The following is a 16,586-nucleotide window of genomic DNA, read 5'->3' as shown; positions in this document are numbered from 1 at the left end:
ATTTATGCCACTAGCTATACCCTCCAGATCAGTGTAAGATGGCTTGTCTCTAAATTACAGTCAAGGTGCGATTTAAGAGGTGAGGAAGATTATGAACATGAGTGACAGATCTTTTATCCTGTCTCAGACCCACTCTCTGAAGGAAAAGCAATTTTAATCTGTTGAATATGGATACTAAGTCCCTATCTTACCATTCCCATAATGAAGGTGATTAAAATCTCAAAGAATTATACGCCATATGAATGTGAGTGGCAGGACCATCTCCTACCTGGAGCATTGGAATCGTCTGGTTTAACAGATGGAAGGAATTCATGAAAAGTGGTGACTGATTCATCCACTCCTGAGATTTTTCTCTTAATTCTGCCAGCTGCCTCAGAGTTACATTAGACTGAAAGACAAAAAATAAAACACAGATCTGGTTTATTAGTATTTGTCCTGGATTTCATAAAGGTCTCTTAAGGTTTTGTTACATAACTTCAAGGAACACTTTTAAAAGGTAAATATTATCAGAATTTCCCACATGGTCAAAGCTTTTTATTTTCTTTCATATATTTTTTTATTGATTTTGGAGAGAAAGGGAAAGGGAGAGATAAAAACATCAATGATGAGAGAAATCATTAATTGGCTGCCTCCTGCATGGCCCCCACTGGGGATAGAGTCCACAACCCAGGCATGTGCCATGTGCCCTCACCAGGAATTGAACCATGGCATCCTAGTTCATAAATCGACACTCAACCACTGAGCCACACCAGCTGGGTTGTTCAAATACTTTTTGAAAGGCAGCTTTTATGGGGTCAAGATTACTAATAAAAATCCTGGCAAATTTGGGGGTTGCTTCATTTCCAGAATGGAATTTTAGCCAAATGAAAGTATGTTTTCTGCAAATTCTCCCAAGTTATTAACTTTACAAATGATACACTTAAGTTTACTGTTAAAGAAACAGTAAAGTTCAAGGATCAAGGAAGAGGATAGAGTCATATATTGCTGGTGGAAATACATGTTACAGGCTTTTCTGGAAAGCAATCTGACATTAGTTATTAAAATAAAATATAATATCCTTTAATCTTTCAATCTTGAACATTCATCTCACTGAAATAAAAATACCATTGTGTAAAATCATATGCACAAAAGTATTTGTTGCCATATTGTTTACATTAGTAAAAACCAAAAGTAAATTCTTGAAATAAAATGAATGCCTAAATAAATGAATGCCTAAATACATAAGTGAATAAATAAATAAATAAATAAATAAATAAATAAATAAATAAAATGAATTCTCAACAATTGAGGATTGGCTGAATAAACTCTATGGTATGAAAATTTTTCAATTTTCAAAAAGAATGAATTAGTCTATACCTATTGAGTTGGAAGAATTTCCACAAGGTATTGTTGTATGAGCAAAGTATGATAATGCTACCTAATTTTAATAATGCAATCAATGACCAAAGAACTCTGCATATGAATATATGTAGTTTAATAATTTATAGATGAGAGATATGTGCATAAATTATAGAAAGGCACATCCTTGAATGCTAACATTCATTAGTTTACATGGAAGAAAGAGTGGAACAAGGAGGGACAAAAAGAAAAAGTGAGAACTAAGCAAAAAGGAAAGAACAAAAGAGACTGCACTTGAAAATATGCTTGTAATAACTTCATTGTTGCAAAATTATGTACAAATGTGTAGTCAATACAGTGAGTAAGGTATTAAAATGTAATGAAATAAAAAAACAAAGAACACTCTAGAAATCAGTGATGTCCTCATGTCCATTTCTATAGACCTAAAATAATGTTATATTCACATAAACTATACATATATATATACAAGGCTAAGCAACCAGCCGACCAGCCGGTAGGTGTGATGCTCACTGACCACCACGGGGCAGACGCTTAATGCATAAGTTTCTGAGCCACAGCAATCTGACCACCAGGGGGCAGACGCTTAATGCATGAGTTTCTGAGCCACAGCAACTTCGTAGAGTATTCTCTCACACTCTAGGACCCCTTGGGGGATGTCGGACTGCCGGTTTCGGCCCAATCCCCACAGGCCAGGCTGAGGGACCCCACCTGCTAGAGGGACTCTGCTCGCTCCGCAGATACTCTTTGAGCCCTGGTGCTGACCTGGGAGGAGCCACGGGGAGGTTGGCTCCAGGGCATGTCCAGCCTGTGTTGTCCAGTCCCGCCCCACTGACCACCTTCTAATTAATTTCCTTTCAGTGTGCATGAATCCATGCACTGGGCCTTTAGTAGTTTAATAACCAAGTAATGGTAAAACAGAGATTTTTTTTTAACTTTTATTCTATCATTTTAAAAGTATTAAGTTTTGCCTGGCCAGTTTTATCAGTAGTTAGAGCATCGACCAGCGGACAAAAGGGTCACAGATTTGATTCCCAGTCAAGGGCATGTACCTCTATTGCAGGTTTGTACCTCGGCCTGGCCCCAGTCAGGGGGCACAAGCAGGAGGCAACCAATCGATGTGTCTCTCATGTCAGTGTTTCTCTCTCTTCCCCCTTTCTCCCTCCCTTCCACTCTTTCTATAAAGCAATGGGGAAAATGTCCTCAGGTGAAGATTAAAATAAAAAAGTATTAAGTTTGTAATTCAAATCATTAAGGCCAATTTTAAAAATGAGAGGGAAATGCTATTATGGTTAAATTAGGTAAGTATAGCTACTACTAATAATGTTGTCTTTCTCAACATCTACCTTTTATATAAGATATTAAATTGTACAACCAAATATGAAGCCAAGAGTCTATAATTTAGGGATTCTTTTTGTTTAAATTGGTTATATAATGGCTCAATATTATTTTTTCTAGTGCCATTCTTTTTGCATACTTTGAAAGGTAGACAGGGTTGTAGAAAATAATTCTACTTTGGGAGATAAATTGAAAAATCTGAGGCCTTGCTTTAACTAGCCTCATTCTCAAGCATCAACATGGTACATTCTCTACAAAGAACTACTACACAATCTACATTGTTTGCACATATACAGAGCAGAAGTAGAGAACTGTTAATAGCTTCAGAAAGCCAAAGGTAGTAATAGCAGGTAAGAAATAAAGAGATCTGAGTCAGCTAGAGTAAATTTGGAAGTTGGCTACTTTAAAAATCATTTTAATATGCATGATAGAAACTTTGATTTATAATGATCAAACCTTTTCCATTATTGCCTTTGTGACTGGAGTATATGGTGCATACAAAATCTTTCCCAGCAACATAGGTTTCAAGAAAGCCCAAATCACAGGTCCAGCAGGCATGTTAATGATGTCTTTATAAAGGGAAAAGCAAAAGGGTGCTGGAAAGAAGAATAAAACATTTTAGTACTTGTATTTCAAATCTATTTCCTGATGGTAAATTAAGACTTCTATCACATCGAAAAATACATGCCTAAGCACTATTAACAGATGTGAGGCATCTGATATCAAAGCTAGAAAGCATAGTAACAAATCTTTTTTGGGTGTAAAAGTCTACCCCAATAAACAAGCCCACAAGAAGTGATGGCATTTTGCCAAGAGGAATTAGCAAGGTTGAAATTCACATTTCAAAACTGCTTCCAACAGATCCACCTCACCAGCACTTAATTTAAATATATCTACAATAATAAAAGAATAATATGCTAATTAGACCGGATGTCCTTCCAGATTCCTTCCTTCCGGACAAAGCTTCAGTGGCAGGCGGGGGCCAAGGCAGAGAGGGCAGAGACAGCAGAGGCCCACAGTCGCCATGGCGGTGGGGGCAAAGGCCCTTGCAGGAATTTTGTGCATCAGGCCTCTAGTGTGTGTGTGTATATGTATGTCTCAGAATGTACCAGATACATAAGAGCTGTTTAATAAATGTTTTTGTTGAATGAATAAAAAGGTGAGTAAATGAGTCAATACAATTGCTATACTAAACATCTATATATTATTTGGAAGCACTCAGCTGGTCATGTTTTGCATCTCAAAGTTTATAGATCAAGTAAATGACTTTGTTGTGCCACTAAATGTTCATACTTCTGCTGCATTCATGGAACTCTTCCTTTACGCTGATGCAAGTTTCTAGTTCTAGAACGTGAAAAAAAAATATGGACTGAGAAAATTTAAGGTGTGTGTTTTAATGTTATCTATTGTCAAGGGAGATATAAGTATGACTGACAAATTCTTAGTGTTGTGGTTTAGTGACTAGACTTTGCAGCAGACTGCCTGGGCTCAAATCACAACTCTGGTATTTCTAAGATGGGTGACTGTGACCAGATTCCTTCATCTTTTTGTGCCTCCCATCCTCTTATTAAGATGGAGATACAATCATGCATATCTCATAGGATGGTTGTGAAGAATGAATGAGTTACTATACATAACATGCTTGACATGTGGTAAGTGCTGTACAAATGTTTTCTATTTTTATACTTGGAGGAAATTAACCATTTATTACAAAAGGCTAAGATATAGCAAACAATGTTGTTAGGAGACATTGCCATGCTGACTTTGAAGAATACTCACTGGCATGTATGGGAATTCCATATTTTTCAGCAATTTCCTCTTTACTTAATTTATAAGTCAAAAAATCTTTGGTGTGGTTGCCTTTTTGCCTCTGGGAGGAGGGCAGCAAGGCGATTAAGTATTCAGTGGTAATTCCTTGGGAACACAACGCTTGGGAGATGGTACTAAATGACCCTGGAGTTGCACTCATCCGGTTGCTTCTGTACATTGCCTGTGAGATCAAAAGCCATGATTTATGAATATGATATAAGCTATAAATGTTACTGAAAACAATAAAAAAAGAAAACCTGGCCAAACTTAGAGTATTCTTATAGTTCCCATAATTGCTTTAAAACGTGCATCCCAAATGTAAGTGCAGAATATTAAACTTCACCAATTTAAGTGACAAAAATTTTGGTTGGAGTAGAAGAGTTTTCCCGTAGGGGATTTCTTGCAGTGCACTTTATTTCTAACAATGTATTTTAACCAATTTTAAATAAACATTCATGTGGCAAAGGAATTTTCTGATGAGAACATTCCTGGGTGGCTTTTCTACCTGTGTTAAGGGGACACTTCTGGGCAGATGCATTTGCTTCAGGGACCTCATTTTGCTGAGCAGCGGACGGGTGCCAGAAGCCAGCTGGTTGAGAATGCCTTTTAGCTTCACGAAGAGTTCTATCAACTTTTCTACTGGCTTTTGATCTTCCCTGGGGAAAATCACCTAACAGAAACAGAATAAAAAAAAATTATTTATGTGGAGAAACCGGAACCTTCACACACTGTTGGTGAGAATATTAAAAGGGACAGGAACTTCGGGAAACAGTTTGAAGTTTATTAAATGGTTAAACATAAATATACCACACAACCCAGCACTTCCATTCCTAGGTACTTACCTGAGAGAAATGAAAACATATGCCCACACAAAGCTTTGAATGTTCATAGCAGCATTACTCACAATAGCCAAAAAGGGGAAACAATCCAAATGAATGGGTAAAATATACATCCTTAGACTGGAATACTATTTGACAATTTAAAGTGAAATACTGACATATGCTACAACATGTTTGGTACTAAAAAATATTACACTAAGTGAAAAGAGCCAGACACAAAGACCATGTACTGGATGATTCAATTTATATTAAAAGATCTAAAAAAAAAGGGGCAAATCTTGGGCTAAAGGTCAAAATGAGAAGTGACTGCAAATGGACACAGGTTTCTTTTGGAATTTATGTATATGTTCTATAATTAGGTTGTGGTAATAATTGCACAATTTTTCATATTTACTAAAAAAAATTAAATTGTATGCTCGAGTGAACTTTATGCTATCTAAATAATTCTTCAATAAAGTTTCCCAAGATAAATTATTTAAAAAGTCAGGAAGGTAAATATCAATGACATAACCCTTCATGTATACTATTATTCAAAATCATATAATGTGCTCCTCAAAAGCAGGAAAACTGTCCAGAAGCTCACGTGCTTTATCAGGATTAATCAGAATCACACAACGCATTTCTGCTGCAGAAAAATAACAACACTGAAAATATTCCAAAAATTTAAAGTCATTTTATCCTCTCACTCATTTATTTATTAAACAAACATTAACTAAATGCCTATACATTCCCAGCACTGGGCAAGGCGATGGATATACAGTGATGCGGAAATTGGCATCCTCTTTCCAATAAGAGAGCTTTGGTCTCAGGAGGAACAGATACCAAATAAGTCAATACACAAAAGGCTGGGGACTATGAGGAGCTAGGATTTAACTAAGAAACAAAAGGGGCTCTTTCCAAGGTAGAATCCCAAAGAAGAGAAAGAACAAATGATAAAAAAAAAATAAGAAGAACTGAGGGGGAAGGGCGGGGGGGATGGCATGTGAGGTCCATTGGGAAGGAAAACTCTTGGCAGGTCCACGGGAGAAATAAACCTCCATTATGAGGACAAGATTTAGTTGGAAAGATATGAAGACATAGCTGCCTCCATAGTAGAGCTACTAACTGCCATCAGATTTTTCTAAAGTAGAATCAAAAGTCTAGTCATTCCTAGTTTAAAATAACTTGACTAGGCCAAGAGACATATGAAAACATGCTCAAAGTCACTAATCATCCCAGAGATGCAAATCAAAATGACAATGCGGTACCATCTCACATCTGTCAAAATGGCTATCATCAACAAGTGACAAGTGCTGGAGAGGATGCGAAGAAAAAGGAACCCTCCTGCACTACTGGTGGGAATGCAGACTGGTGCAGCCACTATGAAGAACAGTATGGAGTTTCCTCAAAAAACTAAAAATGGAACTCCCATTTGACCCAGTGATCCCACTTCTAGAAATATATCCAAAGAAACTGGAAACACCAATCAGAAAGGATAGATGCACCCCTATGTTCATAGCAGCACAATTCACCATAGCTAAGATTTGGAAACAGCCTAAGTGCCCATCAGCAGATGAGTGGATTAAAAAACAGTGGTACATCTACACAATGGAATACTATGCTGTGGTAAAAAAGGAGTTCTTACCATTGGCAACAGCATGGATGGAACTGTAGAGCATTACGCTAAGCGAAATAAGCCAGTCAGAGAAAGATAAATATCACATGATCTCACTCATTTATGGAGTATAATGAACAACATAAACTGATGAACAAAAACAGATCCAGAGACAGAGAAGCATCGATCAGACCATCAAGGCTCAGAGGGAACGTAGGGGAGGGTGGGGGTATGGGGGAGAGATCAACCAAAGATTTGTATGCATGCATATAAGCCTAATCAATGGACACAGACAATAGGGGAGTGAGGGCATGAATGGAGGGGGGGGGCTAATGAGGGGCTAAGGGCATATATGTAATACCTTAACCAATAAAGAAAAAAAAATAATTCAAAAAATAAAATAAAATAACTTGACTAACGATGAGACATTTTTTATTACTTTTGTTCTTATTTTGTTTGCAAAAGAATTAGGTATGGTCTTCAGCTTGTCAAATGCACATGTTTAACTGCTGGACTCAACAAGAAACATTTGGTTTGATATCTTCTCTGCCGAGACATTATAAAATAAGGATTAAAATTTTAGATGAACAAAAATTAATTATATCACTTTATATGCATGTGAGGTTGTAGTTTATATAAAAATAACCATTTGTTTAGTTAGCGGGTAATTCCAGAATGTTTTCTATGGGCCAGGCACTGTTCTTGGTATTTGAGATGTTTTAGTCAACAAAGAAGACCTACAGAGCTTATATCCTAGTGGGGGTAGACAAAAAATAAATAATAAAAATAAATATTAAATAAAAGATATAGTATTATTCTGGAAGGACAATAGAAAACAAATAGAGCAAGAAAAGGAGATCTGAGAGTGCTGTAGGTGAGGCTGGTTGCATCTTAAATAGGGAGGTCAGTGTAGGCCTTACTGAGGTCAGTGTTGAGTAAGACAAACAGCCCTGCAAATCATGTGAGGGGGCCTGGCTCAGCCGTGCCACACAGCAGCCCGGTGTCAGGGACTAGCCAAGTAGAAAACAGAACTTTAGAGATGGAGAGGGGTTGTACAGATTATGCGGCCCTTGTAGGGCTTGGGGGGTTCCTTGAATAAAATGGGGAGCTGCTGGAAGGTTGAACATAGGTGTGACATAATTTAACTCAGTTTTAAAAGGATCACTCTGGCTGCTTAGGGATGGTAGGGGGTGGGGGGTCGGGGTGTGGTAAGTGTGGCGGCAGAAAGGCCAGAAAAGAGGTCATTGCAGAATATAGGTGTGGGATAGTGATCATTCAGAAAAGGATTGTTTATAAGTAGACTTTGCTATGTTTCAACAGTATAAGTCAGCTCTGTTGCTTTGGGTTTTTCTTACCAAAAGAGTGGGAACTTCCCCCCCCTCCAGTGTTTTCAATAACATATAAATATTTTTTATTTACCCTAGATTTGAGTGAACAGAGGACTTAAGTTTCTTAAGTTTATATTTTCTTTCAGTTTTTTTTATTAAATAAGTACTTATAAAGCATCCACTTATTGCAAGGTGGAGTCATTGCTGCCTTTACTAAGCCCTAATAATGGCCATTTGTTTTGTTCTACTGAATGACTAATGGTAGCATCTTTCTAAACTGATGGGGGAAACACTAATTTTTTAAAAAAACATACCAAAATCCTTTATTCTTTTACTTGAATAAAATAACTGTTCTAGTTTTTATTTTTATCTTGCCAAGTTAATGCTTATTCACTGTAAAAAAATTATAGCATTTGTACTTCACATATTCATAGAGTATATATTAAATTTAATTCCTGGTCTTGGATACACAAACTGAGAGTTAATGAGGTAATAATATTCATTTCCTCATCTATAAATGTGAAAATTTGCAATATGTGATCTCTAAGGTCCCATTTCACTCCAACATAAAGCTATAATTTCACAAGCTATATGAATGAATTTCATTCCTTACAGTATCAAAGAGCATACATGTGTAATCAAATATTTTTATACTAAAGTATGAATATAAACATATTTCATCAACAGCAACTTGCCTTGTATGTGAAGTTGTAGATGTCTAAGTAGTGCAGCAGAGTGATTCCAATGAGGTAAGACTGGCGGGATCGCTCAGGAAGAGGCAGGCTGCAGAATTCCTTCATCGCATCTTCCAGTTTGGGATTGGTCCTATTAGCACCACAAGAATGCAACCAGAACACACGAGAAATAATCTGCAAGTTGGAGGAACAAAAAGATTTTAGCTGTGAATCCTTTGAGAGCCATCTGTCCATTTTGAGAGGTTTTTCTTATACTCTTAGTCTTCATTAAAAAATATGACAGCCCAGCCAGAGTTGCGCAGTGGTTGAGCATCGACCTATGAATCAGATGATCACGGTTCGATTTCCGGTTGCAGGCTCGGTCCCCAGTACCAGGCATGCAGGAGGCAGCCCATCAATGATTCTCTCTCTTCACTGATGTTTCTGTCCTTCTCTCCCTCCCCCTTCCTCACTGAAATCAATAAAAGTAAAAAAAAAAAATTTAAAAAAGGGTTTCAGAGTAGGGATCATATTTTTTTAAATATAACATTATCCGCAAAAGCAAATACTTATTTAAAACACTAATTACTACTAATAAAACTACAGCAAGCTCACAGTTAACTGGAAAGCTTAAGGAATAAGATGTGAAAAGAGACCGAGATGGGTCTATGATGATTTATTGCTTGAACACCTGGGGGAATGATGGCACCAAGAAAAAGAATTGATTTGGAGTAAGTTTGGGGAAAATACTAGTTTAAGACCCATGCTGCCTTTAAATTTTAACCTTACTTTATTCAAATTGCATTTTATTTTTATAATCATTGAAAGTTATAATCTTGTACAATGAACTCTTGGGTTCAGAGATGAAAGCAAAGAAAGAAGCCCAGAATTTCACAATAAGGTGAATCATCATGAACAGCAATGCTGGTGTGAAAAGTGAGGTGTAAATATGAGAAATGAGGAGTCATCTCTATTGCCACCAAAATGAAATAAAGAGAAAAGTTTATAAAATTCCAGATTAGGGAAACTTGTCTCCTCTTCCTTTTGAAAGCAATAACACGCATGCTCACCATTTACATGCTTTAATGTATGAAAATGAAGCTGCTCTTCAGAAGCCCAAAACGCGATTGCTGAAATCGGGTCTTAGGATCAAATGAGCAAGAGGTGAGATCAAAGGAAAAAGGCGAATGAAAATTATTTGCTCAAACAAGAGGAAAGGGTGCAGGCAAAGCAGTTTTAATGTTTGTATTGGGTAACCAATTAACATGACACAAATAAACATAAATACTATCCAAAGGCAGTGTTTATAGGCTTTTTAAAAAGACATTATCCAATATTGGAGGATGGCTGGGCTGTGCTTAGAAATGACACACTCTGTTTTGAATGGATGAGGCTATAAGCTCTGTAGCTCTTTTGGAAAATTTCTATGACACTTCCAGACAGTGGACTTTAAAAGGGGATAAAAGATAAGAGATTTCAAGTGGAAAACCCTATTACCAGCCTGTGAGTAAATGACATTATTCATTTTCACACCAAAAAATATGTTTACCACACTCACAAACTTCCTTTGCCCATATCTATGTTATATACAGTATCTTATCTTGGGACTTTTAAGTACAAATGAGTATTTACTTTTATTTTAATTTTTACAAATTAGTCTCTCTGTTTTTGACCCCTAACTAGGTTACTGAAACTTTACTTTGATATCATCATAATAGAAAATTATAATGCAAAGTTACCTTTGATAATGTGTGATAGTGAATATTAAAGAACGGATGGCACCATTATTTGAGAAAACCATCTGGGGCAAAGACAAAGGTGAGGAACAAGGAGGTAAGAGGAAGGAAAAGAAGACCAGAGGGAAAGGAACAGAAAGTGATAATATTCTTGCCTCAGGATTTTTCTTCTATCTTCACTTAGGACAGGCCTCTAATTTTATCACTTGCATGGAAAATTCACCAGGTTTACATTCAACTACTCAGTATTTTACTGACAAATATTAAATACTACTGAGACTTTTAGAAACTAGATGTCGGTACAGATACATCACACCCTACCTCAGCTCTGTTATCCGGAATAGGAATGGCCAGCAAATTGTCGATACTCCTATTGGACATTCCTGTCATTCTCCTTAGTTCTTCTTTCAGCTCTTCAACATTTTTAAACATTTCGATTAATTGACCTGCAAGAGGGAAAAAAGGAAAGGAAAAAAACTCACATGCTGATTGCAATGTAATTTTGGTAGTCATACCAACACAGAGAAACCTTCTTGACTAAAACATATATTCCACATATATGCCTTGTGTCAGAAACAGATTTCTCCCAGTTTGGGCAAAATTTCCATCTTGAGGATGTATTTCTATCTGGTTTAGACTTATTCCTATTATGATATCATTAACCTAAGGTAACAGATTGCTCTGTGTTTCCTTAGAGCCTACAAGTCAAGGTTCATTCGAAGAAAATATGGTTTCCTCACTGTTTCTGATCACATCATACACTAAATGCACATCCCTCTATTTCATTTAAAGCATCACACAAATGCAAAATACTTTTGAACCTCGAATCATATAATATTGACAACTTAGGACAAGGTTTGTTAAATCCACAACACAAGGCCACAAGGCACAGGGCATTTTCCCTGAAGTTTGCCCAGCACACTGCAGTTTATAAAGAGTTTGCACAATCATTACCTCACTTTTAAGTAGAGTGTGTTTTACGTCAAACCTCTTTTAGGAGAGCTATTATAATTATTTCATATCTGGGACATTTAATGGATAGTATTTTGACTTCACTTTGGCAGCTGGTGAACTCCCTTCTGCGAATGCCTTTCGACTTCTTTATGAAGTATCCCTCATGCAAATTCACTGTCTTTATTTTTGGACTTAGTGCCCTTCCAATTTTGCTGCCTGTTGTCCAAAATTTTGAATGCCTTTCTTTTCAGTATTGAGGTATTATGCAAAGGAGAAGCGTATTGCATGATGCATTGTGCTCAGAATACTAACAGGAGGTTCTGAATTGAGATTTCTGTAGAGAGCAGTGCATCTATTTTATTTTTTAAATCATATTATTCTTACGGAAGTAAATAAATTTCATCCTAGCTTTCTCAATGGACTATCTAATGCACTTTGATATATCAGAGAAACAAAAGATAAATAAATGGCCTAACTAGTTAAATGTTTGGAGACCTTTTCACTGTGAAATCAGATTTCCCTGTTTCATTCTCTGCTAGCTTTTTCTGTGTTTTTACTTTAGTTGAGTAACCATATTTGAAAGCTTCAGGTTTCTGATATGAAAGAGCAGCTACAAAGCAGGTTTTGTAGGGAACTTCAAAAAAGGCTTTCTTAAACTGCAGCATGAGGAAAACATGCATTCTAATAAGACAGCATTTAAATGTGGATGAGGACACACCTGGCTTTTCAGAAGTGTCTGCACTGTTATTGACATGCAGTGTGGCTTCTATGGCCGGTATTAATCGTGTAATGTTTTCCAAGTAATTCATTTGCAACGCTTGTTCTAGAAACCTGGAACAGAAGAGAAGAAAAAATTGGACTAGGCATTTCAATAAATTGAGAGGGGCCCTGGCCAGTTCTGCCCAGCGGTTAGAGTGTCAGCCCTAGAAAGGAAGGGTGTGGTTTCGATTCTCAATCAAGGGCATGTACCTCAGTTGCAGGTTTGATCCCCAGCCCCAGGGGGCATGTGTGGGAGGCAACCAATGGAGGTGCCACTCACATCAATGTTTCTCTCCCCCTCTTTCCTCCCTTCCGTTCTAAAAAATTAATGGGAAAAAAAAATGCTCTCAAGTGAGGATTAATACTAATAATAATTTGAGAAGGGATTTCACCAAGGAACAGACAATGGAAAAACTTACTGATCCATATTTAAGTTAATTTTGACTGAATCCCCAGTAAGCAGGTCCTTCAGATTTTTAGATATGATGTTGTCTTGGTATAATAAGCTGGTGGCTATTTCGGTGCCGAGCTCTGCTGCTTCAAGGAGCTGCACATGGAATGCACTCTCTTCACACAGGCTTCTGAAGTTCATGCCGGAGAGCTGGCACATTTTCTCCACTGAACTGAAAGTTTCAGGCTCACAAAGAAGTTTGGTCAAGTGTCGAAGCTGAGTCACCTTTTTCACTTTTCCAGAAAGGAAAAGAGTGGCAAATAGATCAGTCACATTATCCTAAACACTTTGCAGTTATTAACAAGCAACTTAAAAAAATGTTACACGTGGTTAGTTAGTTGGCATTTAGCAACAGTTTTTCCACGAAGCACTATTTTCTGTCATGTAAATTTATTGTTCTCTAAAGAATTGTGTAAAACTATTGAACCAGCAGACCTATGTTTCCCAAATGCATTAATATCTTATAGAGTCACAGTTTACAAAGATGTTGTTTAGCTTCATCCATTTAAGCCACCAATACTTAAACTAATTTTATATTTTAGTTTGTATGTTAAATCACGGGCAAGGGAAGATAGCAAAGCAGGTTTGGTTTGGAACTTTAAAAAAGTCTTTCTTCCTCACACCCATTAAGATGGCTATTATTTTTTTTTAATCCCCCAAAACAAAACAAAACTAAAACAGAAACAGAAAATAACAAGTGTTGACAAGGATATGGAGAAATTAGAGTACTTGTGCACTGCTTGTGGGAAGGTAAAATAATGTAGTCAGTATGGGAAACAATATGGCGGTGCCTCAAAAAATTAAAAACAGAATTATCATATAATCTACTTCTACCCAAAGTACCGAAAGTTGGATTTTGGACAGCTATTTGTTCATGGCGGCATTATTCACAATAGCTAAGAGTGGAAGTTATGGAGAAATTAGAGTACTTGTGCACTGCTTGTGGGAAGGTAAAATAATGTAGTCAGTATGGGAAACAATATGGCGGTGCCTCAAAAAATTAAAAACAGAATTATCATATAATCTACTTCTACCCAAAGTACCGAAAGTTGGATTTTGGACAGCTATTTGTTCATGGCGGCATTATTCACAATAGCTAAGAGCTGGAAGTAACCGAAGTGTCCACTGACAGATGAATGGATAAACACAATGTGGTATACACATACAATGAAATATTATCCAGTCTTAACAAGGAAAGAAATTCTGAAACATGCTACAACATGAATGGGACTTGAGGAGATTATGCCACGTGAAGTCAACCAGTCACAGGAACATAATTACAGATGATTCTACTTATATAAGTCACCTAGAGTAGTAGAATTCATAGTGACAGAAAGTAGAATTGTGGTTTTCCAGGGACTAGGGGGAGAGAGGGATGTGGAGTTGTTGTTTAATGGGTACAGTTTCAGTTTTGCAAGATGATAAGAATTCTGGAGATGATTGCACAATCATATGGAGGCATTTAACAAGACTGAACTGTACAGTTAAAATTGGTTAAGGTGGTACACTTTATGTTATGTGCATTTTACCACTATTAAAAAAAACCCCACAATAATGGGCAAGAAAGGCCCTTTTTAACTGCAGCCTGAGACTCACATGCATTTTAATAAGACTGCATTTAAAATATGGACTGAAATACACCTTGTTTTTGAGAAGTGTCTGCATCGGTATCGACATTATCTTTTACCCTTTTATCTCTTGAGGAAAACTAGGTCCATTTGTTCTATGGGACAAAAGTGTTTTAAAGAGGCTTAAAATCCCACACTCAAAAGAAAAGGAGAAAAGTGGAGATCAACTAATTTCCTGTCTTGTCACCTTATATTCAATGAAGTTCACTACACTCAGCGTGTTTTTTGAGGATATATCCCCAAATCATACTTCCTGGAGGAAAAAATTATGCCTCCAGGCAAACCAGTTCTATTGTGCTTGGAAGCTACCCTAGAGCTATTCCTTTTAAAAAGTCAAATAATTGGGAGCATCACCTGAAAGAGCAAATATGTGTCATTCACTGCAGCTCAGTGGGGGGTTTTTTTGTTTTGTTTTTGTTAATCTTCACCTGAGGATATTTTTCCACAGATTTTCAGAGAGTGGAAGAGACGGGGAGAGACAGAGAGAGTGAAAAACATCAATGTGAGAGAGACACAGGGAGAGACAGAGAGAGTGAAAAACATCAATGTGAGAGAGACATATAAATTGGTTGCCTCCTGCACGCACCCCGACTAGGGCCAGGGATCAAGCCTGCAACTGAGGTACATGCCCTTGACTGGAATCGAACCCAGGACTCTTCAGTTTCCCTGGCCAGCGCTCTATCCACTCAGCCAAACCAGCTAGGGCTGCAGCTCAGTTTTTAATAAGAAGTTGTATTTTGATAGAAATGAATTGTTTTATGATACAGGCAAATGTTTGGAACATTTCTTTCCATATATCAAGTGGGAAAAGCACAAGATGTGTCTTTGATGAGAGGTTTATAGTAACAACATGCAGGCAGCTGCAATTAAACACCAATCATTTTAGCACATACTCTTGGCCTGTTTTCAACTGTATTGAATATTCTAATTGACTTCTGGGTTTGAACTATCTGAAATGGCCACATATGTATTAAAATTCTACTTACTAGTCTTATTGCTATGAGAATTTTTCCATTTTGTAATAGATCCAATCATTACCTGCTGTAACTACATGTTTGCTACTCTGTTCCTTCCTTTGATTTTCCAGATAATAGATATGATTGAACTTCTAATGAATAGAGGCCAATCCTTCCTGCCACATCCTCCACCTACTTTTATTTTAGTGATTTCTTAAATAAAAGAATAAATACTGGTAGCTCAATATGTTTATTTTAATTGAGAATTTGAGGGTATAGTCAATTTAAATGACTTATTCCCCTTCCCAGAGTCCAGAATATATTTTTTAAATGGCAACTTCAGTATACATGTATGAGAACCCAGTAAAAGTCCATATAGTACAATTTTGACTTGATAAGATAAAAGTAACAGAAGTGAAATGGAAATCTAGCCATGCTATTGAAGTGGCTTTGGTTCTCTGAAATAAGGGTTTAACTCAAGGTTAATACCATGGAATGCACGGTGAGGCACATCTACCAGGGAATAGCAGGCTGGTAATTTAGTATTTGTCATTATTTACAACCATCGTCTAAAATTTGTCCATGCACACATTAAAACTTTGAAGCTACATGGGTCATTAGTAATCAACATAAATTCAGAGAATTAAAATTCTCTCTTCAAAAGCATGTCTCAAGTCCAGATTGCAGGTCTGTCAGAACCTCATGTAGAGGCCCTCACTGCTTTAACCCCCTGCCTAGCAAGGGCGTAGGTCTATACTTGAACAATGAGCCATAACTAACTCCATGTCCCTCTGCAACTGAATGCCCCAGTGTCTATGGTTCCCAAAATCATCTCAGTCAGGATTGTAAGTGGCATGATGGTGTACAGCTCAAAATATTGTAAGCATAAAAACGATAAAACAGCAAGACTCCTGGCCTCTTTGCAGGGGAAGGGGGACTACTTAAAAATGAAAAAGTGTTACAATGCAAATATTGTGTTATCTATATTTCTGCTCAATATGGAGAATATCTACATTTATAGTTCCCCAGTCATGAATTTATCCTTCCCACCAAAGAGACTGGAAAGAAAAAGGCATAAAATAAACAATGAAGGGATGAGAAATCATAAAGTTCTAGAGTAGAAAGTTAGGGCTAGAACCAAGAAATGATAACGGGGAAAAGTCA

At 37.0% G+C, this 16,586-nt stretch overlaps 1 protein-coding gene across 1 annotated transcript in view; it reads right to left on the bottom strand.

The window, feature by feature from the left end:
* Positions 1-16,586, bottom strand: part of ABCA12 (ATP binding cassette subfamily A member 12) — a 171,552-nt gene that overhangs the window by 61,690 nt on the left and 93,276 nt on the right. The window contains exons 12-19 of the mRNA XM_006778960.2: positions 12,807-13,063; positions 12,347-12,459; positions 10,996-11,120; positions 8,960-9,133; positions 5,009-5,173; positions 4,474-4,684; positions 3,151-3,290; positions 259-388 (exon numbers count right to left, since the gene is read on the bottom strand). Coding sequence (XP_006779023.1) covers positions 259-388; positions 3,151-3,290; positions 4,474-4,684; positions 5,009-5,173; positions 8,960-9,133; positions 10,996-11,120; positions 12,347-12,459; positions 12,807-13,063 — 1,315 coding nt within the window. The remainder of the gene's footprint in view (positions 1-258; positions 389-3,150; positions 3,291-4,473; positions 4,685-5,008; positions 5,174-8,959; positions 9,134-10,995; positions 11,121-12,346; positions 12,460-12,806; positions 13,064-16,586) is intronic.

This window comes from Myotis davidii, unplaced genomic scaffold (genome assembly GCF_000327345.1).
Source record: "Myotis davidii unplaced genomic scaffold, ASM32734v1 scaffold268, whole genome shotgun sequence".
Classification (NCBI taxonomy): Eukaryota; Metazoa; Chordata; class Mammalia; order Chiroptera; family Vespertilionidae; genus Myotis; species Myotis davidii.
This window is presented reverse-complemented; position numbering and strand designations above follow the sequence as displayed.